We start from the raw sequence: 25740 nt of genomic DNA, 5'->3' as shown, positions 1-25740 counted from the left end.
GCAGTTCAAGATGAGCATTTGCGGTTAAAAAGTATATAAATTTTATTTTTTTTAGAAAATGGCCAATTGTTTCACTAGATAAGACCCTTATTCCTCGTCTGGGATCATGTAGAGCTCTTTGAAGCTGCACTGAAACTGACATTTGGACCTTCAACCTGTTGGTAACCACTGAAGTTCATTATATGGAGAAAAATCCTGGAATGTTTTCCTCAAAAACCTTAATTTCTTTTTTCGACTGAAAAAACATAACATCTTGGATGACATGGGGGTGAGTAAATTATCAGGAAAATTTTAATTCTGAAGGGAACTAATCCTTTCAACTGTGGGTAATATACACACCCTGTATGAGACACTGGGCTTCTTGGTTTTGGTTCTGCAGGAGTTTCTGGGACTGGACCTGGTTCTCCAACTGCAGCATCTGTTCTCTTGCTGCATCCAGGTATGACCTCAAATTTGGCACCTCCACCTGCAGACTCTTCAGCTCCGCCTGCAACCCATCCACTTCCTGTTTCAGACGAGCACACTCTGAAAATGAATATATTTGAGAAAGTGGTCAGACTTTAACATTTTTCATTTGTTTGTCATCATTGTGGGGTACAATCTCATAATGTAGTGGAAGTGCTGTGTCCTGCAAGTATTCCTGAGAATAATTCAAATGCAAAACAGACTCTTCCGAAAAAAAAGAATAACGATAAAAACAAGATGCCCGAGCGTAGACTAATTTGACCTGCTGGAAAGACAATGAGTTCAGTGAGGTGCAGGGGAATCCAGTCAGCATGGTTCCCACCCTCTAAAGCAGACTGTATAATGACACAGTAAACAGGACGTTTGAATGGATGCTGGTAGTTTCAGACTATTTGGGGCAGGGCTAAAGTACATAAACACGGTGGGACCAAAAGTATAGACACGTAAGCCACATTTAAAAACATTATTATTATTATTTTATTTATAAAGTATGGACACGTAGGCCACAATTAAAATTAAAAAAAGAATACATTATTTATATATATCACATTTATATAATATATATATTATATTATATAATAAAATAAATACTAATATACAATTAATTAATTAATTAATGCTTAAATACTATATTAAATGCTATTATATAATAATAATAATAATAATCAACAATGAATGTAAAGATATGTATACTGTAACGAAAGATTTCTATTTAAAAAAAAAAGTGTACTTTTAAACTTTCTATTCATCAAAGAATCCTGGAAAAAGAAAATGTATCACAGTTTCCACAAGAGTATAAAGCAGCACAACTGTTTTCAACATTGATAATAATCATAAATGTTTCTTGAGCAGCAAATCAGCATATTAGAATGATTTCTGAAGGATCATGTGACACTGAAGACTGGAGTAATGATGCTGAAAATTCAGCTTTGATCACAGGAATAAATTACATTTTAAAATATATTACAATAGAAATAATTATTTTAAATGGTATAATATTTCAATGTTTAATATTTTACTGTAATTTTGAGTGTAATTTTAAAGTGTTCTAATGCTTTTTGGGGCACCTGTATCTCAGATAAAAGCCTGATTCACTCCGCATACCACTGCAGTGAGAAAATATTTTGTGTAAATCCTTTGATCCATTGATATACAGTAAGATAAGACTGACACACATAGTAAATCAATCACCTAAGAAGGTAAAATTCATAACTCTAGAAAATCTCACAAGTGCTTGTGCATGGCATAACAAAGACAACAACAAAGCAAATTCTCTAATGGGTGAGAAAATACCAGAGAACTTTAAACAACAACAGCGGGCGCAGTAATTCATGTCAGCAACCCAGACCAATGAAGAGCTCGCACATAAACAGAGACAGAGAGAGAGAGAGAGAGAGAGAGAGAGGCCAAGCCTCTGCCTGCTGATTGATGCACTTCAGGTCATGGGGTGGTTACCATCAGCTCTGTTGCATTCGGTCCCAAACCTGCTGTCTCATGAACACACACACACACACACACATTCAAACACATTCAAACCCTACCTGTCTCTCTCAGCTGACTAAGCACCTGAACAGCAGCTGCTAGTGCTGACCCAGCGTGAGTTAGGGTTCAATGAACGCTTTGGATGAAACTCGTTAGCATACTACTGCATAGTGTGTGTGTGCGTGTGTATGTGTGTGTGTGTGTCCTTGCAATCTAAAGCCCTGCCCTGTGTGAGTGTCTGAACTTGCTTTTGGTTTTCCCAGGTTGTGTGAACTGCAGGGGCACGTCCGTACTAAAGAGTTCTGAATAAAACCTAAAACCTCGATTTTAAAAATGAAAGTATTTTATATACCTTTGTAATTTTAAGTAAGTGTTAATAGAGTTCCAAATCGTAACCAAATACTGTAGACTGGGATGGAAACCAAATGTAAACATTTAAGATTTGGTCATTGATCAAGCACTAATCTGAAGATTCAATGTCAGTGGTGTAGTATATGACGGGTGTAGTATGTGCACAAGTTAAGTCTTGTTAACGTCTGACGCATTCGCTCTGGCACAAAGCACTGAAGACGGCGTGTGTGCCTCAGAGGCACTGAGAGGCGTCTATATTAGGTGTTCGGCTGCACTATTCTCTACAGACAACAGGCAGCAGTGTGGAGAAAATATCAGCTGAACCTGTAAGAAACAAAAAATTTCCTTTTTTTTAAATGAAATTAATGACAGATTTTTCTATTTTGGGTGAACTATCCCTTTAATTGTTCACTAGTATTTGCAAAAGGTGTACAAACCAACAAAAACACCCAACATCCAGAATAAATACTGTCCCTGCCTCATATGGTACACTTCGGCTCTGTCCCAAATGGAACTCTGAGCCCTCGCGACCTTCCTCCAAATCCACATTTTCATGATGTAATGCCACTTTGACAGTAGGGGTAAACGTCAGCTGTGGAGCTTACGGGCTTGGCAAAAATGCACATCGAGGGCGCATATTGACCGCAAAGGAAGCGCTTGCGAGCACCTTTCTGAAACCTAGATATTTGGAATAGGGCCTTAATGTGCACTTGTGGTCTTGTGGACTTACAATGGCCGCTGTGTGTGTGTGTGTGTGTGTGTGTGTGTGTGTTTGTGTCTGTGTCTGTGTGTTTGTTAAGTCCACAAGACTTTAGGGCAGGGGTGTCCAAACCTGGTCCTGGAGGGCCACTGTCCTGCAGAGTTTAGCTCTAACTTGCTTCAACACACCTGCCTAAAAGTTTCCAGTATGCTTATTAAGACCTTAATTAGCTGGTTCAGGTGTGTTTAATCCTGAACTCTGCAGGACAGTGGCCCTCCAGGAGCAGGATTGGACACCCTTGATATAGGGTGTCCCATTTGTCATTTTAGGTTTCAGAAGTGTGTTTGTGAGTGCCCACTTTTACCCCTTTTCCACCAAGGCAGTTTGCAGTGGTTTGTAAGTAGCACCAAAACACTGCTGGTCTAGAAGTAAAAAAACGCTTGTAATCTAAGTTATATTATTAACCTTACTTTCATGTTATAAGTAAAACAAATGTTATATTAAACTTAGTCTTGTCAACATTTTGGAAATTGTTTTCGTGTTCATTGAGATATTGTTTAAAATGTTACTTTTCATAGGGGGTGTACTCATTTACGCTGAGCACTGTAGGTTCGCAAAGCTATGAGCATCAATAGTAACGCAACGTCTGCCATTGTTGATGGAAGGCTTGTTTGAGATGCATCTCAATGCGATAGGCGGGTGAGTGCTGCGAGAGCGTTTGGAGAGCATACGACTCCTTGTGCTTTTGGATCGCTCTCGCGGTGCTTTGATGTCATGTGCCGAACGGTCTGCGCGGCTCGGATGCATCTCAAACAAGCCTGGTGTGTTTGTGTTTTGGTGCTGCCACGCTAGTGTTGCTGTGAATGATGAGGTGTATACAGTGACGTAAGACCTGGCTCTGTGGTGGCTCTCTAGCCTGTGGAAAGGCAAACCGGCTCATAGAAGGCTCGTCAGCCGAACCAACTCCAAACCGGCAATAGCACTGGCTCTGAACTAGCACCCGTTTCATGTTGGTGGAAAGTGGGTATTTGTGGCCAATATGCGCCCTCGATGTGCACTTTTGCCAAGCCTGCAAGCCCGGAGCTCTGCAGCTGACTTCTACCCGACAGTCAAATCGGCATTAGATCATAAAAGTGTGGACTTGGAGGAAGGTCGCGACGGCTTAGGGTTCCATTTGGGACAGGGCCACTCTATGTCAGAATTGTGTCTCAGGCTCTGAATTTTTTTTAACACTTTCTTTTTTTTCATCTTAGAGCCTCAGAATGTTCATTTTTAACTTGTAGGTAAAAACCTGGTTCATTTGTAAAGTTTATTTTTACTTTAAAGGGTTAGTTCACCCAAAAATGAAAATTCTCACCCTCATGTCTTTCGAAACCTGCAAGACTTCGAAACACAAATTAAGTCTGAGAGCTTTCTGTCCCTTCACTGACAATCTATGCAACTATCATTTGCAAGTATTCCTGATTCCTGATCAAATATTAATCTCCAACTTGCATGTGCGTTGTGTTGACGCGAGAGCAGACGTTGTTATGTGAATGTGCGTTAGAGATTAATATTTTGTAAAAAAAAAAGTGGTAAATTATGTTTTTTGCACAAACAATGCACTTGTGTCACTTCATAAAATTGAGGTTAAACCACTGGAGTCACATGGATTACTTTAATGATGTCTTTACTACCTTTTTGAGGCTTGAAAGTGGTAGTTGTGCAGACTGTCAATGGAGGGACAGAAAGCTCTCAGATTTCATTATAAAGATCTTCATTTGTGTTCCAAAGATGAAACAAAGTCTCACGGGTTTGGAATGACACGAGGATGAGTAATTAATGACAGAATTTTCATTTTTGGGTGAACTAACCCTTTAGGTAAGACCAAACCTACTCCTTTAGCATGGAGCTTTAGCATCAGTGGAAAACAACACATAACACAACCTTAACTTTTCTATTCATCCTTTTTCTAATTTTCTTCCTCTGTCATATTTTTCTCCTGCCTTTATATACCTTTCTGCTCTCATCTTGTCTCCCCCTCATGTCTCATAACCGTGGAAAGCAGACAGACAGGTAGCAGCGCATAATTGTTGCATCCACACCCATATCGGTTTGGCCCTTACCCACTCACACATTTCTGCACATAAACAAGCTGTCTTTTAGAGCAGAGCAGAACCTACATGCACACAAACAGCCAAATATAACATCCTAGGAGTGCTTTCAGTTGAACTGACATGAGCAGTGTAACATACACATATTTAAAAAAAAAAATGCAAGTGTTACGCGTACATGCTGAAAGACAGGTAGAGGGAGGCAGAAAAAAACTAAGCCTAAACACTCCTTAGGCTACTGTAAACAAAATACCTGTCTGTTGGTTCAAAGGATTCTAGCCTTTTGTACTCATTCACCTCTCAATGACACACACACGCACGCACTTGCAGGAATTTGGCAGCTTTATGGAACGTGCAACAGGCAGAAGGAAGGCGGTACCAAACGTTCGTGGGGAGGAGGAACACACCTCACGGGGTGAGCGAGAGGTTAACTCACCCTACGGCACCTGAATCATCTGCTAACCAAAACTATGTTGAGCGACACAGAAGTATGCATGTGCTAGTATCAATGCATGAAGCGATTTGCATGCCAATGTGTAAACCGAACAAACGCCTTCAAACATGCAAACGATCTCTTAACATATATGCACAGACATGCCTGTCCAAATACTGAAAAATACTGACACTTTTGCCCTCACTTTAACTACACTATTCTCTCTCTTAAGGTGTAGTCACATTAGCAACATTTCGGTGCAATTTTGCAGGCCAAAAAAGGTCCAATATCCATTATCCGTTCACTAGTAATTGTCCATAAGCTGAACAAACCAACAAAAACACCCAACAAACACGACTGTTTGTCAAAATTGTGTCCCATGCTTTAAAAGTTTTTTTATTATTATTATATTATATTATATTATTCAGGTTTCCTGGGCTCCAGTGTGAATGTAAAGTGGACCAAGATTAAAGTTGGACGAAAACAGAAATAATTTAACTTTTAAAATATTATTTTCACAGCATTAAGGAAAATAATAAGGGCCTTAAACAGTGAGATTGCATACAGTGAGAGATGCATTAAAGGATTAGTTCACTTTAAAATGAAAATTACCCCAAGATTTACTCACCCTCAAGCCATCCTAGGTGTATATGACTTTCTTCTTGGAGTTATATTAATAAATATCCTGACGCCTCCTAGGTTTATAATGGCAGTGAATGGGACCAACAAGTATGAAGCTCAAGAAAGTGCATCCATCCATCATAAACGTACTCCACATGGCTCCAGGGGGTTAATAAAGGCCTTCTGAAGCAAAGTGATGCATTTGTGTAAGAAAAATATCCATATTATAAAGTAAAATATGTAGCTTCTGCCAGACTGCCTTTACGTACGCCTTCTTTGATGTCGAAATCTTCCAGTTCATTTCTTCTGTTTAGTCCGTCTAGGTCAGATGTCTGCGTTGAATACAGAAGGCGTAGGATGTAGCGTAACACTGTGTCCTAACCAGACGCGATGCAATAAGATTCCAGCGATAAACAGTTTGACTGTCCACACTAGACGCGACGCGACAATGAGAAGTGATAAAATCAATCAAAAACCACAGCCAATCAGAAGAGAGTGTGGGCGGGCTCTCTTTTGGCAAGAGCACAGCAGACACAATGAAATGGGCAAGTACATAGTAAAATTCATAAATATTACACAATTTAAACATTATTTAAAGTACATACGGAGTGACTGAACCAATCTTTGTCATAGAATACACTTGTTTGTTCACATTGAGTTGACAGTTTGAACATTATTGTGCCCATTTATTTATTTTCAAGATCTGAGGTGAATTAGCCAGTGTTGTTTTCATTACAACCAAAAAGTTGGGAACACAGAATGATATTCAAACTCACGTTAGATGCTTTTAACACTAAATAAAGCACATAAACAGTACCTGATATTATCATTGGCATACTTTGTGTTGCTGTTCCAGCCGCGGCGTCGCGGAGAAAAAGTTGCATCATTAATATTTTCCTATTAATATGGAAAAGATACCTTTTAACGCTTGACGCGGCGTCGCGGCGCGCCTGGTTAGGACACAGCGTAAGCATTTTGAACTGTGAGAGGCATTACACTTTCTTCATTAGTTGAATACAGAAGGCGGTCTGGTAGAAGCTACTTTATAACTTGTTAAATGTGGATATTTTTCTTACACAAATGCATCACTTTGCTTCAGAAGGCCTTTATTAACCCCCTGGAGCCGTGTGGAGTACGTTTATGATGGAGGGATGCAATTTTTTGAGCTTCAAACTCGTTGGTCCCGTTCACTGCCATTATAAAGCTTAGATGTGTCAGGATATTTATTAATACATCTCAGATTGTGTTCATCAGAAAGTCATATACACCTTGAGGGTGAGTAAAGCGTAATTTTCATCTAATCCTTTTAATGGGTCAAAAATTAGCATTTTTGCTTTGTAAGAGTTTCTGTGTCGCATAAGCTCTCTTCAACAGACCCCGAGTGTAACTGGTCTCTATAACCGATCAAACGCCTTATAAAAATGCCACAAAATAAGCCTCAAAAGTTATTAAAGATGCAACAGTGATCATATATATTTTCGATGCGAATGGCTGTGCTTTTTTTGTGCATTAAATTATAGCTGTTTCATGACCCTTTAGTTATGTTTCCAAGTAAAATAGATATGTAAAATAGACTTACAATGTAAGTGACATGAGCAAAACAGACAAACTGTTAATTGCAAAAATTTGTATTACAATTAATCATCAGCACAAAATTCATGATTGTGACGGTATTTGTATACCATATTTGCGTGAATGTCCCTAACTAACTAATCCTAATCCAGTGCCCAATCTAGAATCATTGCACAGCAGAAAAGGAAAATCTGCACTAACCCCTCAAACATGCTAGTCTTGATTCAAGGAACTGCTCAGACACAGAGGATGGGTTATTTTTCGGAACATCTCAGTCTGGTTAGAATTACATAAAACAAAACTAGATAGCTCACATTTCAATCAACAAAGCTGAAACGGCCAACGCAGCGATGCATCATGCATTCAAACAGTTAACACATTCCTTTGTGTGACTCGTTGCAGTGGCTTCAAGCACTTTAATTTTCCTGCACATCTAAAACAAAAGTAGATGATTTATGAGTACCACGTGGGGTGTACTATGAATTGTATTCAGTATGTAAATTGAACTCGAATGATTAAATGTCTATTTAAAACACATCTCTCATCCAAGACAAATTTCTCCTAAGGGAGACAATAAATGGTACCTTGACCTTGACTTGAATACAAAATTTGTTTTAATACTACATTTTTAACTAAAACATTTGTCAAGAAGTGCTTGAAACTGCTCTGACAGACTGGTTATATTACTGACACCATGCTCAAGCCGGAGCGCTGAATCCAGTGTCAAAACAAGCCATTCTGAAGGATATCATTCATAAAATGGACAGAATAATATTGTTTTGATTTTTACTGTGGCATTTTTGTTCCCTCTTTTTAGTGCACTGAATAAAAATGTGGTGTTCTGATCAGCGTGGCTGTGCCAGCTCACAGTTTGAAGGGAAAAAAATCCCATGTGCATCCAGAACATTCCTGCACAATTTTCATTTCAAAATTCCACACTTTTCCACACTAAAATTTCCAAACCGAATCAGTAGATTTTTGAGACCTTATTTAACATAAATAGTTTATGCTGCATTATTTTTATCATTATATATTTGGTATATCTATTGACAGAAATGCAATATAATATACATAACTATGTTTTCAGTGGTGTATAAAGACCTTACATAATGAACCATTATGTTTTTATTACCTTAGAATGAGCCATTTCTATCTACATATACCGCGGGTCCCCCCTCCATGTCAAGTCGCAATTATGCGTCGGCATGTTTCTACAGCAGCCCTAAACGGACAAACACTCTACAGAGCGTGTTTCATCACTATGTTGTTGTTCTTCTAAATCGTTTGTGTTTTTAGAGGCAGCTTGCATCATCACTATGTTGAATACGCACAAAGAAGAAGTAGTAGTAGTAGTCATCTGGTTTATTAGAAGCAGAGACCGTTCTTTGTTAGAAGTAAAAAGAAACCTTGTGGGACTTTTTAGGGAGTGAACGTTTCAGTGCACTGGAAGGATTTTGCGATTAAGACAGCCCTTAAAATGGCCGACTCCCTAATCAGTGGAGCTGCCAGTTTGCTACGTTTCAAATGACAGCAAGCACAAACTATGCAAAAGCGGTCCAAATTCACTCACTCGTTTCCAGTCACTTCTTTAAGTGAACTGTATTAGTGAACTTATGTAGAGAATAGTGAATGAAGGTATAGGGGGTGATTTCGGATTCAGCCCTTGTCTACAGAGCTTAATAAATTTCAGCCCCACAAGACTACCAATACCACACACAGCACTGTGCGGCACATACTGCCCTGCCATCCACTGACACTCTTCTCTCTTCCAGCTCCGATAGCAAATGTCTCATATCCTCTATTATCATTATACTGCAATTATCTCAGCACAGCGGGAACAGTGTGCCCTACATCTCATAGTCACCAACACGCACCCACAGGCCGAGGGAGAGTGTGTTCTATTTTAATTTCAGACCATGACAAGATATATTGTGATTGTCATCCTTGGTGTGTAGGAGTGTGCTCTGATTCTGATCTGCCTGCATCTGCTCAGAACACGTGTGTAATAGACATGCACCAACATACACGTGTCCTATAAGTTGCAACAGATGTACAAATCACAGGAGCAAATGTTTTCTGAAGAAAGACAGAGTTCACAGGACACGAGCAGTGGTTGTTTTGTGTGTGTGTTTAATTACCTGCGTCAGCACTGATGCAACTCTGCTGTATCGGTGCTTTGCTGTTATCCCAGGTCTCCAGGAAGTGAGTTAACTGGCCCTTAACAGTCGTCATCTCCCCACGAGATGACTGCAGCAGGGTCAGAGCCTCCTTGAGACGCCACTGCTGCTGCACAAACCGCGATCTGACACACACACACACACACACACAAAAAGGATTATTCAAAAGATTCTAATTTAGTACTGAAGAAGACTACATATCTTCACTACACTGCTTTAGTGCAAGAGAACAATACTGGCTCCGGAAAATGGCAATATGGCAATAAAATGGCAACATAAGAGAAAAAGAGACAAGGAAAGAGAAAAGATGAACAGAAAAAAAAAGTGACTACATGAGATGTTTGTGTTCATTTTGAAAAGAGAAGAGGCGAGACAAGAAGACTACATTAAATGTTTGAGTTGATTTTGAAGAGAAGCGAAAAGATGAGAAAAGACGAGATGAAACATTTGAGTTCTATTTGAAGAGAAGACAAGGCGAGATGACAAGAAAAATTGAGAAGAGACATTAAATGCTGATAAGAAAAGAAGAGATGAAACGTTTTAGTTCATTTTAAAGAGAATGAGAAGAAAAGAGAAAAGATTAGAAGAGAGTACATGAAATGTTTGAGTTTATTTTGAAGAGAAAAGACAAGACGAGGCAACTAGAGACGACTACATGAAATGTTAGTTTATTTTAATGAGAACAGACTAGATGAGAAGAGAAGAAAAGACATTAAAGGCCCCGATATGGTTCAAGCGAAATCGAAGAACAAGTTCATTTGCAGTTTGTTTTGGGAGTTCGAAAAATGTTCCGGAAAAGTTCGCTCTGGCAGGTAAACACCTTCATACTACCATTGGTTTGTGGCGATTATGTAATAGGTAGCTGTGGCTCTGAGGCCCCGCCTTCTTTGATGTCGAAATCTTCCAGTTCATTTCTTCTGTTCAGTCCGTCTAGGTCAGACGTCTGCGAGTAAAAACATGGACACACCGGATTCCCGCTTTATTGTAGAAAATTAAGTTGTAATTCTAATTGAATGAGACACTTATGCTGTGTCCAAAATCTAATACTTCTCTACTATATAGTATGCGAAAAACAGTACGCCAACAGAGTAGTGTGTCCGGATACATAGTATTCGAAAAACAGTAGGCGAAAAGTCCCCAAATGACTTACTACTTCCGGCGAGATTCTGAAGTGTGCATACGATGGACACTTTACTATCCCATGAGGCTATGGGAGAGGATTTATGAATGGAGGTGAATCGACGTAACTGATGCCAATAGGTCACATGATAATGACAACATGGCAGATGTAGTACGTCCAGATTTCATTCATACTATATAGAACGTACTTTTTTAAAGGTTGCGAAATTTCAAATGTAGTACCTACTTAGACAGTACGCAATTTTGGATGCAGCTTTACACTTTTCATGTTTAACTCTTTCCCCACCAAACATGGAATATGTTATTTGTGAGAAAACGCTTCCCCGCCAAACTCCGGCTTTCCGTGTTTTCACTGTTATATGCTAGGGGGTGCTATGACACATCTTTTGAAAGAGTACTGAATCTCCTGATTAAAGCACGAAGTTGCAGAAACAAGCGATATCATATGTAATCATATGCATATGTAAAATAACATGATCACTAACATTAAACAGCATTTAAATCAAAACTGCCTAATGTTACTGAATGGAATGTCAACCCAGATCCCAAATCTCTGATATTTTATTGCACACTTTTGTATCTTTGCCAGTCTGAGAACATTCATTCAATATTCAATCTCAATTATATTCAGGAGAAACAATTGAGATGATACAGAGATCTCAGTTGTGATCTTTCTATATTACAGGAATTAACCAGCACAATCAATAATGATTAAAAAAAATCAGTGCTGAAATCACTGCTGATTCTGAATCAACCAGGTTTGATCCATTAAAGTCAAGTCCTTGAACACAAAACTCTATAAGCCTAGATAAATAAAGTTTACACTTTATGTGTGGGTGGGATATTTGTACTCCTGTTAGTTTTAAGCTATGTCTCATTTGTTATGAGTTCACGTTTTCATATAATCCTTGAGTAAGTTGAAGGTAAACACATTTGGTAAGCAGCTGTTTTTACAGTACACGCTAGTGTCGTGATGAACAGGATTAGATGAACATGCTCCTGCTGGACCTTCATTTACAACACCATTAATTTTCTATGGGACAGTCTGTGTCTCTTTGGGTTTGGCCTCTTGCAGTTTCTGGCTGGGTGTCAGCACCGTCAGTGTTTAGTTGGGTGATTCATTGAGGTTTGTAGATTTGAAGTACTGTGTCAGTTCGGCTGCACCGCTGTCCTACATCACACCATCCCCTACTCATCCCCACCAGCATTACATCATCATCATGAGACAGCGGCAGATAAGAGCTGCCAGAAGTCTCAATGTGAATAAACAGGACGCCAACTCCACACACACACAAACACACATGTACGAAATCTCTTCAGCGACCACACACCAACCACATGTGTATCCATCCCCCCATCTCAGTCTGTCACCACATAAACAAACATACACAAGCACACACTCATCCACTTGTCTAGGAGTCATGGAAACGGGTAAACATGGCAGTGTTAGGGTGAGACATGGAGACAGACAGACAGTAAAAGAGGCAGTGAAAGAGAGAGAGAGTGACACAGTGGGAGAGAATCATGCAAATTAATTTTTCATAACAATGGAATAAACCAGGGTAAGAAAAATGGCTATTGTCAGAGGAGAGGAAAAGAGAATTACAGTAAAAAGGCAAAATGAGAAAGTCAAGACAGGTAAGGATTGGAATGAGACAAGAAGAGGCAAGACAAGAAGACAGAAGACTAGAAGAGGAGATGAAAAGAGAGGTGAGGAGACGAGATGATGGGATGAAATAAGAGGTAAAAGATGAAATGTAAGAAAAAGAGATGATGTGAGAAGAGATGAGAAATAAAGAGGAAATGAAACAAGACAAGACAGGATACTAGAAGAGGAGATGAAAAAAGGGAGAAGGAAGAATAGGAAAGGAGATGAGACAAGATGAGAGGCAAGAAAAAAACGAGATGCAAGGAAAAGAGATGTTATGAGAAAAGATGAGAAAATAAGAGGAAATAAAACAAGAAGAGAGGTGAGATAATGAGACAAGACAAAGCGAGAGACGAGACCAAAAACGAGATGAGACCAGAGACGAGAGAAGAGACGAGACCAGAGATGAGAGAAGAGACGAGACCAGAGACGAGACCAGACCAGAAATGAGACCAGACCAGACCAAAGACGAGACCAGAGACGAGACAAGAACAGACCAGAGACTAGACGAGATGAGACGAGATGAGAGAAGAGACAAAAGAGACGAGACCAGAGACAAGACCAAAAATGAGACGAGACCAGACCAGACACGAGACCAGACCAGAAAAGAGACCAGAGACGAGACGAGACCAGAGATGAGAGAAGAGATGAAACCAGACCATAGATGAGACAAGATGAGACCAGAGACGAGACCAGACCAGAGACAAGATGAGAGAAGAGACGAGACCAGACCAGATCAGAGACAAGACAAGATGAGAGAAGAGACGAGACCAGACCAGACCAGATACCAGACCAGACCAGAGACGAGACGAGACGAGACAAGACGAGAACAGACCAGACCAGACCAGACCAGACACAAGATGAGAGAAGAGACAAGACAAGACCAAACCAGACCAGTGACGAGACGAAAGAAGAGACAAGATGAGACCAGAAACGAGACAAGACCAAACCAGACCAGAGATGAGATGAGACCAGAGACCAGACCAGAGACGAGAAGAGACAAGAACCTCACCAATAAACCTGATTGATCAGCACTACTAACAGCTGTGTGCCTTTCCTGGAAGCACATCTGGCTTTGTCAGTTAAACTGGACTGCAGTGCAATGACTGACCCCATTCAGATTGACCCTTCATGCTTTGTCTTTTTTCTGTCTTTGTTCCCCATTCCTTTCCTCTCTTTAGTTCTCATTTCGCTCTCAGGGTTTGAAGTGTTTCTGGAGTGTGTCTGGACAGCACATGGGTCTGTTTTTGATGTGTGCGTCTGGCCAGCTGCTAACCCGCCTTTCCCCTGCTTCTCAGCATTCTCAGCCTGTCCGGTTTTCAGATCCATGACTTCATCACAACTGTCTTTATAAATCACCTCCCATATCATCATCATCATTAACATTATCAGCATTCTGGTGCTCTTCACCTTCCTAGGGGGTGATCATGGATCAAACAGTTTATATTTCCTGTCTCATTCGCTGTCCTTCCCCGTCTCTTTCTCTGAACCGCTAGGGCGTAGTCTATAATCAGGCTACAAACCTTTTGACCGAACAGACTGCTAGACCTCACGCTACAGTGAGCTCGCACTACACACGCACATGCCCCATATGTGGAGCACGCACACTTCACTCCAAAAAAATAAATATGCACACACACGAGACATGAAAAGGGCCCTTTAAAGTGACGCTAACATTACGGCTTGGGGGTTAAGGAGGAAAGACATCTAAGAATCGCACCATTTCATTTTTTCTTTGCTCTGATGTCTGAGGCAGTTCAAAGATGTGAAATCTACTTCATATCTTTGTGAAGTAGAGAATAAAGAGAGCATACTTCAGCTCTCATTTTACCGACCTTCAGGGAAAGACTTCTTCACAACTACATTTTTATATTTTCTGATGAAAATAAGAGTAAAGATTTTCAATGCAAGTTGCCGCCACAATGCTAGGGTGTAGGGTTGTCACAATATCAGATTTTCAGTACATAATTACCATGGCCAAAAGAATTCAAAATAGCAATATTATTGCAATATCTATTAACATTTTGAAAAAAAATAAAATAATACCATCAGTCAGCTGTCTTTAACTTTGGCCCAAAAAAAGAGAAAACACAAAATAAACAATGAATCACACTCAAAATATGAGCGTAGGGAGATGTAGAGAGTGTTTGTAATCATAACTGTACAAGCGTACAAAAACAACTTATAACAAGAACTGTTGACTGGGGCTCAAACTCCCCTTCTTCTTTTTACGGAATCCAACTTTTTTCAGGTGAGGGTTGAGTGTCTCGTCTGTCATATCCTTTCACATCGTTTTTTTTTTTTTCTTCTTTTTTCCATTTTATGGTGGGAGGCAACCAGCATTAAGGTGCAATAAACCCACACCCATCTTGGAGTGTCAGCCAGTTACTGATGCTGGATTACTTATAATACTTTTGTATGTGTAATATTATATGATATCAAGATTTCATTTTATAAATATCATGGTTATTGTCAATAGTGTATATTGTAACACCCCTATAGGGTGTGGTGGGTCGTTGCCAGAGCAACGACCCAACAGAGGCTCGAACCTGAGGCTCGGCTCCAGTTTTTCACCTACTGACCTAATGCGTAAACATTATGGGAAGCACGCTAGCCAGACGGGATTTAAACTTTGTTGGCTAAAGACCCAAGTTTGGTTTGAAGATGAAAAATGTACCAAGCACAATGTTCCTGATTTCTAACACACACTCACACTTTTCCACCGTCTCCGGGCATGTTCATATGTAAATTGTGCAAGCTTATTTTGTCCATTAGATCAAAAAGTCTGAAAAAACCCATACATTTACCTGCTCATAGACTCTCTCCTCGAAGAAATCAGGTCAGAAGTGGTTTAAAGTGGACAAAAGAGACGGATTAAAACACCAGGTGTAAACGGGTATGTGTCTCCCTCGTCTACTTGTGATCCGATCGACCAAAACGCATCTTAATACTAGGTGTAAACAGGGCCTAAATGATAATATCATTTCCATTTTTGTCTGATTAAAATAATCGCAAACTTAATAACTCTTCTAAATGAGACACACGCTTTGAAGTATCATTCATGTCTGTAGTACAAATTGTGCTAGATAAGGTTATTACAGTACATAAGGTCTTTTCACATGACTAGTGTCGAAGCTTCAACACTGCTCAACACAAGGGTCACACTCTGCTTTGACATCCACGTGAAAAAATGTAAGATAACATTTCAAAAGGAAGATTTTTACGAGGTTGCGAGGTAGTGGGAAAGTGTGAAGCATGCACAGTAAACAGTGAAAACATGTATTTGAGCTTAGAATAGAAAAAAGCCTGGCAACTGCTGTGCAGAAAGAGAAAACGGAGCCATCAATTGTAGTTTAACTAAAATGAACTCAGGATACTGAGGTCTTGGGATGGTCTTGGAAACAATAAAATAAACCAAAATGAATAAAAGGAGATGAGGCATTTAAGAGCTCTTTTAAAGTTTGACAATTTTTAGACATTTCTTGTTGCTATAAAAATAAAAGACTAAGTATTTGTGAAAATCTTAAACTAGAAACAATGTTAAACTTGTCTTTGACAAGACAGACTTTACATATCATGTGCAAATTGTTTAGTAATTACTGGCTGATAAAATGGGGCAAATGGGGTCAGAACTGAATTAATTGAAAGTTGAGTACTGTGTTTCAATGTTTGACTGGCAACACATCACTAGACTCACTAGAGTCCTGCACAACTGGGACAGGCAAAAAAAAAAAAAAATACAGAGAATGAAAGAGCGAGAGAAATGCTTTAACCATCTTGAAACATTACAATCCCTATCAGCACAGGAACACAGAATAGAACATTTTGTTTTTCCAGGGATACATTTTTATGGGGTGCAAGGTAAGACCACACAAGAGCACTTTGATTATTTCTTGACACTTTGAGAAATGTAAAAGGCGTCCTGAGAAAGTGAGATGTAATATTAACACCCACTATATACCACAATGCCACACATTCCAATATAATAGGTCGTGACATATAAGGGCACCCAGGGAAATAAGCTCCTCGTTCTACAGGTGATGAAATGATACAATCATTATCACTGAATGAATAACCTGGTAAGACCTTGGCCTAGATCACATAGCAGCAGAATACAGTTGTCAGTCCTGTATTTTGATCCTTAATACGGTTACATTAACACACATTTCAGTTATTAAAGGGAGTGACAACTGCATTCTATAACCAAACTCACACCCAGAAATTTTCTTCAGAACTCACAACAAGGGACGACTTCAGATATTTTAAAGTAGACATTTATGTGATTAAAATCGAGTCAACGCTGATGACGTCATTAATGAACAAATAAGCCTGAACCTCGGGCTGAGACTTGAACGCAGGTCGTCTTGTGCTCAGCTATGGCATATAACATAGCGCTGCCCACAAGGCTATTACTCCTACATAGCAGCTTATTTTTAAGCTTGCTTTGGGTTGTTATATTTTTCACAGATTTCTGCTCGTTCTAAATCAGATACAGATAAAGTAGCACAGTAAAGATTCTACCTGGCAGCGTCTCTCTACTAATAGTGAAGCTGTGGGTTTAGTTACTAAGAAATATACACTAGAAATGTTTCTATGCACGCGATCTGCACATGATCTACATGCTACTGTCTGTATGTGTGTGTGTTACAATGTAACAGCGCATTAGTTAAGAACGGTGATTAACTTACATGTACAATAAGCTGTTTAAAAAGTGCATTCACCTGATCAGTACTGAGCACCCTGATGGAATAATCAAACATATCTTGTGGAGCGCTCTCGGAGTATGCATTTATTTGTCATTAACTGTTGGATATGGAGCGTAAATGTGGATTTCAAAGATTTCTTATCCTGTTTCGCCCTCTATAGGCCATGATCAGCAACTAGTCAACATCATGCTTAAAGGCGACCTATTATGCCCCTTTTCACAAGATATAATAAGATATAACATAAGTCTCTGGTGTCTCCAGAATGTGTCTGTGAAGTTTCAACTCAAAATACCCCACAGATCATTTATTATAGCTTGTCAAATTTGCCCCTATTTGGGTGTGAGACATGTCGCTTTTGTGTGTGTCCCTTTAAATGCAAATGAGTTGCTGCTCCTGGCCCCCTTTCCAGAAGGGGGCAGAGCTTTAACAGCTTGCGCTTCGGTTGCTCAACAACAACAAAGCTGGAGAATCTCACACAGCCAAAATGAGGATTGTCAGTAACGGTGTTCATCCTTACATTGTTCAAACCGGAGTCGACACTGATGGAGAGACTCAGGAAGAAGTTAAAACTTTTAGAATGAAACTGGATGTTTCTGAATGGTTAGTGGATAAATTTATGTAGTTGCTGTGGAGTTGATTCAACTCATCGACTAGCATGTGCCGTCATGTTAATCTTTTGTGCAAAACCCGTATGGACGCCCACAAGGCTTGCTACGGTATAGTCGGTGTTATTGGTGTTCAGTCGCAACATCGGTTTCATCACTTGCCCACCGCAGCAATTTTTTTCAGTTTAACGCGTTAAAAATATTTAACATAATTAATGCAGCATCCGTTTTTCTGCATTATATGATCAAGCTTGTATTCATGCAAATGCTTTTAAACCATTCAAGCGCGACAAGACAAAAGAGAACGCACTGTTTGTGAATGTCCTGCCTGTGACACACACAACGCACGCCAGTATCGAGTTCTCTTGAACGAACCATAACACACAAATTATGCCAAAATGTCCATTTTGTCGAGAGTCCTCATAAGAGCAGTCTTAAATGAGCTAAATTAGGTCTTAAATGAACTTTAAGAGTAAAATGGGACACGTGTCAGATCTGCGTCGTGTGCAGCAGCAGCGGTAGATCTTAAAGTGTCATTAATGTTAATCAAAGAACAAAGGTAAGAGAGAGAATTATTCACTGCTCTTGACTAAAGAACTTAAACGTTCTGTTCCTTATTTATTTGATTCCAGAGTTTCCACAGTTTGATTCCACAGTTTGATTATAAGTGATTTAAAAAAAAAAGAGGTGGAGGCCCCGCCCCCCGGTGACACCGGTATTACCAGTGTTGTCACATGTCAATTAACCGGTGGGAAATTTTCTCACCCTCACATCCCTAACGGCCATTATACATAGTGTACCAGTTTGCCAAACACACCAGGCTAACATTTATTATTGCTATCAAATGCTGTGAATGTGAATATTTTTTCTAAAATATCACTCGGACAGAAACGCTCCTTTTTAGCAATCGAGCTTGTCAGGGTCAACTTGCAGGATATCCAAGCTAACAAGACTCTAAATACTGTTCAGTGCTCGTCTGTGCAGCCAACGACAGAACAGTTAGCATGCTTTGCTCTAAATTTTGCCATGGCGTTAGAACTGATACACCGTTGCTGCTTGCGAAAACAAAATGGTGGCGCAGTGGGTGGAAACGTGCAGATTAAGGGGCGGTAATATTATAATAAACATGGAAAAAATCAGATTTTCATGATATGTCCCCTTTAAAGCATCATGGCAGAGCATTAAAGTCGACTAGTCGATTAGTCAGTGCAACCCCCACTCACAACCACCACATTCGCAGAAATCCCACGCTGTGTGAACAGAACAGGACTGGACAACTAGTTTTCTGTCACGCCACACAGGTCGAGAGAGCCGCTCTGCGCTGCACAAATGCGTGTCTACCGTGTATTGCGGGTTTTCATATGTCCACCCACATATAAACACTGCTGTCAGTTAATGAAGATTTGATGGATGAACTCACAGCTCAAATGGACTCTTGTCGTGTCAAGTGATAAGACTTTTCATTTTTTGGACATCGGCAACTTTGATATTATTTTGGTCACTTTCGCGATGGTTACTGATAAGAGAATACGGGCACGACTCCTGTTGCACATTCATACAGACAGTATTCGTGACTCTACATTCGCTGTATGAATGAGGACATTTTGAGACTCACATCTATAAGTAAATGCGGTTGCCACTCCCAAACACTGACTATGTGAAAATAGCCCTTGTGGTCATGAGGGTGTCATAATGTCAGGCTAGCATATTTTCATGAGAAAAAAAAATACATTTTGTTTACATTTTTAATTTAATTGAATGTAAACATTGTACCTTTAATTGGCCTTATGTTTATTTTCAGTATTGTCTATTTCTGTAAAATAAATACTCTGTAAGCTTTGGCAACACATTAAAAGCTGATAACTACGACTTGATAACCTGCACAGATGTCAACCATCAGCCGAAATAATCAATCAAGGTCAAGATGGGACAAAGAGAAAGAGAGCAAACAATGAAAAAGATTATTAAAAACTAATTAGAAAAGGATTTTCAAGTAACTCCAGGCATTTTACATTACTGAGCTGAAGCACACTAACCACAAATAAATTTGCCACACACTCCTTTACTCGCATTAATTCCCCTGACACACACCTTTCCTGGAAGCACTTTGTATTGTGACGCCATCATGGCCTTTGTGTGTGACGGTTGGAGAAGATAGAAAGGCCTGTCAGAGAGCTCATGACTGCATTATCACCTGCCAGTCAACCGAGACCTCTGTTGTTCATGACAGCTTCACGTCACAACACCTGATTATTAACTGTTTACATCACAAACAAAAGATATTAGCAGGAGGAACAAGCCTTGAATAAACTAAAAGTAAATAACTAGACAAATATTTGTTATTATATATAGAACAGATGGGCCACACAGGGACGCACAGCAGCACACAAACATGCCAAATATTAAAAATAAAAGGATTACAATGTAAAAGATTATTATTGTATACATAAAGATAAAAATGGATAGTCACTGTATGTATCAGAATTACCTATTTGCAGTAATGACAAATAAAATTGGCTAATTTTTTGACCAATCGTGGCAATACTTATTACACACCAGGCTAATGTTTATGATTGCTATCAAAGGCTGTGAATGGTCTAATATTTTTTCCAAAATATCGCTCGGACAGAAACGCTCCCTTTTTAGCAATCGAGCTTTCCAGGGTCAACTTGCAGGATATCCAAGCTAACGAGACTCTAGATAGTGTTCAGTGCTCGTCTGTGCAGCCAACTACAGAACAGTTAACATGCTTTGCTCCAACTTTTGCCATGGCATTAGAACTGGTACACTGTTGTCTCTTGCGAAAACAAAATGGCGGTGCTGTGGGTGGAAACGTGTAGATTAAGGGGCAGTAATATTATAATAAGATCCCCTTCCTATGTCACTAGGGGAGCGAAATCTGAGCGGCTCATTTTTTCACATGCTTACAGAGAAAGGCTTACCAAAACAAAGTTACTGGGTTGTCCTTTTTCACGTTTTCTGGATTGGTAGATGCACTGGGGACCCGATCATAGCACTTAAACACGTAAAAAAATCAGATTTTCATGATATTTCCCCTTTAAAGGGAACCCCGGGTATTAAGACTTGTATGGCTTAATATAACATAATTGATGTCTCTTACTGAAATATGTAGTAGAAAACCCATGAAAGATTTATGTTATTTAAAAAAATCCATGACATATTTGGACAATGGGGGGCGCCATTTTGTTTAGGTGCACAGTGCATTCTACGTCGATGACGTCAAATGGTTGCCCTCTGTGAGCTACTGACACTGCCCTGCTGCTATTTTTACAGCAACACAACTCAGAGAAAAAAACAAGAGATGCAAGTCTTCACTGCTTTATTGACGAATAAAATTGGCTAATTTTTTTACCAATTGTGGCAATACTTATTTAAACTGACTTGTCAGGTTGAGGGTGTCTATATTCCACCATGTAAATAGAAATCCGCCATGGTGCAAGCACACCTGGCTTTTAAAGGGAATGGTTAAACTAGCAATAGTGGATTCAGACACACCCTAAGTGCACCTGCGCCATGTGCTTCAGACCAGTGTGCTTAGATCGTTAAAATAGCGCTCTATATCTTTAACTCTTTCCTTGCCATTGTTTTCATGTTTTTACTGTTATACGGTAGGAGGTGCTATTACACATCTTCTGAAAGAGTAGAGAATCTCCAAATCAAAACACAGGAAAAAAAGGAGCAGAAACAAGTGATAAAAGCATTGCTTACGCACAATGTATTCTTTGAGGGGGAAAAAAGCGATTTTCTCAGATTTTTCTTTTTTTTATGAAACTTACCCACATTCAAGTGCTGCTAAGAAAGAATGCATGAAGCTTTTTGTTTAAAAGCAGAGGTTCTTTCTTTTTATATATTGCATGTTCAGATATTCATAGAAAAAAATATTCTGAGGGCCATGAAAGTTTTGTGAAAATTATCAAAAATGCTGGCGGTGGCTGGCAACTTTTTTTTTAAACGCTGGCGGGGAAAGAGTTAAGGAACCCTAATAAGTCGTTACATAACCATGTGACTAAAATAAGAAATACAATGGTCAAGCATATCAACAAACATGTTCAAAGGATTTTGAAATTCATTTTGTATTTTTTTTACAACTACACAGAAATCTATTCTGCTCAAATCAATGTACGCTTGTTCTCTTTTTAGTTCTCCTTCCCTTTTTACTTTGTATTTTTTTCTCACACTTGTGCCTGCAAACACCCACAAGTGTACTCACACACGCACACAGTTGTTTCCCATCTGCAGAGCTCTTCCTGTCGTGCCGTGGCTGAGGTGGCTACTGCAGACACTCCACACGCGCTCTCACGACCCAATGAAAGCTGCTTGTTCTTTTGTGTTTTTTACGCCATTGTTCCCTCATTTCCTTACCTGAGGTGCAGGCGGCAAGAGCGCTCGTTTTCCAGCTCTGTAAGCGCGGTGTTTTTCTCCGCCCTCGCGCTCTCCATCTCACGCGTGACCACGCACAGCTGCAGGTCAAGGGCCCTCGTGCTGGAAAAGAGACAGAATGAGATGTAGAGAAAACAGCGATGGAACAATAATTATTACGTTGAGTTTTTTTTATGTGGAACAATATTGTTTGTGTGGAAACATTTCACTTGTTGATTTTCCAAATATAAAGTGTCTTTCTTTTTCTCCCAATAAAAGTTCAATGGCAGGAGAGCGGCCCAGCCACAGAGCAGGAGGGTTGCGTTACGTGCTGTGTGTGGAGTGTGTGCGCCTAAATGAAACACAGGCATATATATACAGGCTGCAGAGTATTATGGGCTTTTGTGGATTTCACACAGACAAGGTCGCTATAGCAACGGGAGATCCCTGACACGAATGGGGGATTATCGAACCCGAAGCAATAGCTGATATATCAGTGCGATATCACCGGGAGCGTAATTGTCTGTCATTGTGTTTGTGTGTGCCCATTTCAGTGCCTAATTCAGGCTCGTGTTTGTGTAAGACGGAACAAGAGCGTGAGAGAGAGTGAGCGAGCGCTATTGTTTGTGTTTGTGCTGGTAAAAGGCATGGCTATGAATAAATTTAGACCTTCAGAAGATTCCCAGCTGCAGAATCTTGGGTTCTTGTGGCGAAGTCATGTATTTCATTCACACCATCTGTTTGTGTGTGTGTGAGAAATCAGAACACATGCGGATCTGAAACACTTCAATGGATCACTTTCCCCTTCTATCAGTAGCTGAACTCAGAAAGGCTCTAGTGTGTGTTGTTGTGGGGAAGCTGTATAATTGCATTTTGAATAATCAATTTCAGATAATAGCCTTCTACAGAAATGGAAAATGGTTAAGAAACTAGTTTGTTTTGGAGAAATTAATTTTTCTTATAATTAAATTGATGTGCCCTTCAAACTTCTGTTCTTCAAAGCATAACACATCCCTGACTGTTCTCCACAAAAATAAAAAATAAAAAGCAGCACAACTGTTTTCAACATTGATAATAATCATATTAGAATGATTTCTGAAGGATCATGTGACACTGAAGACTGGAGTAATTCATGGCTGCTGAAAATTCAGCTTTGCTGTCATTATATTTTTGCCAAATTACATTTTAAAACGCATTCAAATACAAAACATTTCTTTCAAATTGTAATATTTCACAATAATAATGTTTTTACTGTATGTTTGGCCAGATAAATGCAAGCTTGTTGAGCATGAGTGACTTGGTGAGCATTCAAATATATGAGAGGTAATGTGTTTTTATATATATATATATTATCATACACACACACACACTGCCGTTCAAAAGTTTGGGATCAGGAAGATGTTTTTTTAATGTTTTTGAAAGAAGTCTCTTCTGCTCACCAAGGCTGCATTCATTTGATAAAAATATTTATATTTTATATATTAAAAAAAACAAAAAAAAACAGTAATATTGTGAAATATTATTACAATTTAAAATAACTGTTTTCTATTTGAACATATTTTAAAATGTAATTATTTCCTGTGATGCAAAGCTGAATTTTCAGCATCATTACCCCAGTCTTCTGTGTCACATGATCCTTCAGAAATCATTCTAATATGCTGCTTTGATGTCAGCAGAAGAAACATTTATTATTATTATCAATGTTGAAAACAGTTGTGTACATTTTTATAAGATTCTTTGATGAATAGAAAGTTCAAAAGAACAGCATTTATTTGAAATAGAATCTTTTATAACATTATAAATGTCTTTACTGTCACTTTTGATCAATTTAATGCATCCTTGCTGAATAAAAGTATTCATTTCTTTAATTTCTTTCAAAAAAAAAGAAAGAAAGAAAGAAAGAAAGAAAGAAAGAAAGAAAGAAATCTCACTGACCCCAAAATTTTGAACAGTAGTGCAAAATGTTACAAAAGATTTCTATTTCAGATAAAAAGTCTTTTGAACTTTCTATTCATCAAAGAACCCTGGGGAAAAATGTACACAACTGATTTCAACACTGATAATAATCATAAATGTTTCTTGAGCAGCAAATCAGCATTTAAGAATGATTTCTGAAGGATCATGTGACACTGAAGACTGGAGTAATGATGCTGAAAATTCAGCTTTGATCACAGGAACAAATTACATTTTAAAATGTATTCAAATAGAAAACAGTCAGATATTTTAAATTGTAATGATATTTCACAATATTACTTTTTTGTTGAGCATAATGTTTTAAAAACATTAAAAATCTTACCGATTCCAAACTTTTGTACATATATCTCAAATCAAGAAAAAATTATTTCTTTAGTTATGAACCCATTAAAGATCTAAAAGATGATATTTTAATCTCAATAGCAAATAAAGGAAAATGACAGGATTACAGGATTCCATACACACACACACACACACACAAAACAAAACAAAGTTTAATGAAATCTTAGCAGATGCTGTTTTCCAATAAAATCCCTAAAAACAATCACCCACTGTATAAAAGTTCTCCTAATGGATATACTCTATTGTTATGGATAATGTTAAATTTCCAGATCAATTTATGGCGTGTATGTCGATTGTAAGTGCGTAAGTGGCAAAAACTGCTTCCAGATTAACATTCTTAGCTTGACATATCTGATATACGGCCCTTTGAGCTTAAATGCTTAGAGTCTCTGCTCGTTCTCTGAAATAAGGACTTCAAAAACCCCACAAAGGAAATGAAAGATGAGGCTCTTTTGACTCTTGATTTTCCCTTAACAAATCATTCTCAAGAGTGAGAATGTACTGTTCTCACTTCTGCTGTCAGACGATCCAGCCATGCTGAAATATGGCGCAGCCACAGATGGCTTCGGAATGCACTGTACCCAGAACTGTCTGTGAAATTACACACGCTACAGTCTTGTAAGGACATGAGAGACCTGTTCCAGGATCTTCATCACTTATTGAAGGGCACTGAGAGAGCAACACAAAACATTATATTCATCTCCAGATGTCTCTGTTATTTGCGTTTCACATTCCCACCATCCACACAGGTAAATACCGGGGCTTATGGGTATTTAGAAAGCTTCAGATGCTCACTGCCGCAGAGATGAGCAGCTTACAGACTATTTCATCAGAGCATAAATCCATACATTAAGCTCTAGTGCAGACTAATGTCAGCATGCTACTGCATTGTCAAGCGGTGGGTAAACGTAGCAGATGTTGGCCCTATTGTCTCAAAGCAAGGCTTAATGAGAGACAGTTCAATAGCGCACAATGTCTGGTTCATTACCTCACGTTACTCGATCAGAATTAGAGCAGAGCTTCAGCTGCCTACAGAGTGTGTGTCTGTACC

At 39.0% G+C, this 25740-nt stretch overlaps 1 protein-coding gene across 3 annotated transcripts in view; it reads right to left on the bottom strand.

Annotated features, from left to right (window-relative positions):
* lekr1 (leucine, glutamate and lysine rich 1) overlaps nucleotides 1–25740 on the bottom strand; it is a 208141-nt gene that overhangs the window by 151276 nt on the left and 31125 nt on the right. For all 3 annotated transcript variants that reach the window (XR_007926205.1, XM_051870470.1, XM_051870471.1), the window contains exons 4-6: nucleotides 22377–22496; nucleotides 9856–10019; nucleotides 340–525 (exon numbers count right to left, since the gene is read on the bottom strand). Coding sequence is in view for 2 of the 3 variants with exons in the window: in XM_051870470.1 (XP_051726430.1) it covers nucleotides 340–525; nucleotides 9856–10019; nucleotides 22377–22496 (470 nt within the window). In the remaining variant the exon portion in view is untranslated. The remainder of the gene's footprint in view (nucleotides 1–339; nucleotides 526–9855; nucleotides 10020–22376; nucleotides 22497–25740) is intronic.

The sequence above is a fragment of the Ctenopharyngodon idella genome, chromosome 18, assembly GCF_019924925.1.
Source record: "Ctenopharyngodon idella isolate HZGC_01 chromosome 18, HZGC01, whole genome shotgun sequence".
NCBI classification, from domain to species: domain Eukaryota; kingdom Metazoa; phylum Chordata; class Actinopteri; order Cypriniformes; family Xenocyprididae; genus Ctenopharyngodon; species Ctenopharyngodon idella.
Note: the sequence above shows the minus strand (reverse complement) of the source record. Positions and strands in the feature narration are given on the sequence as shown.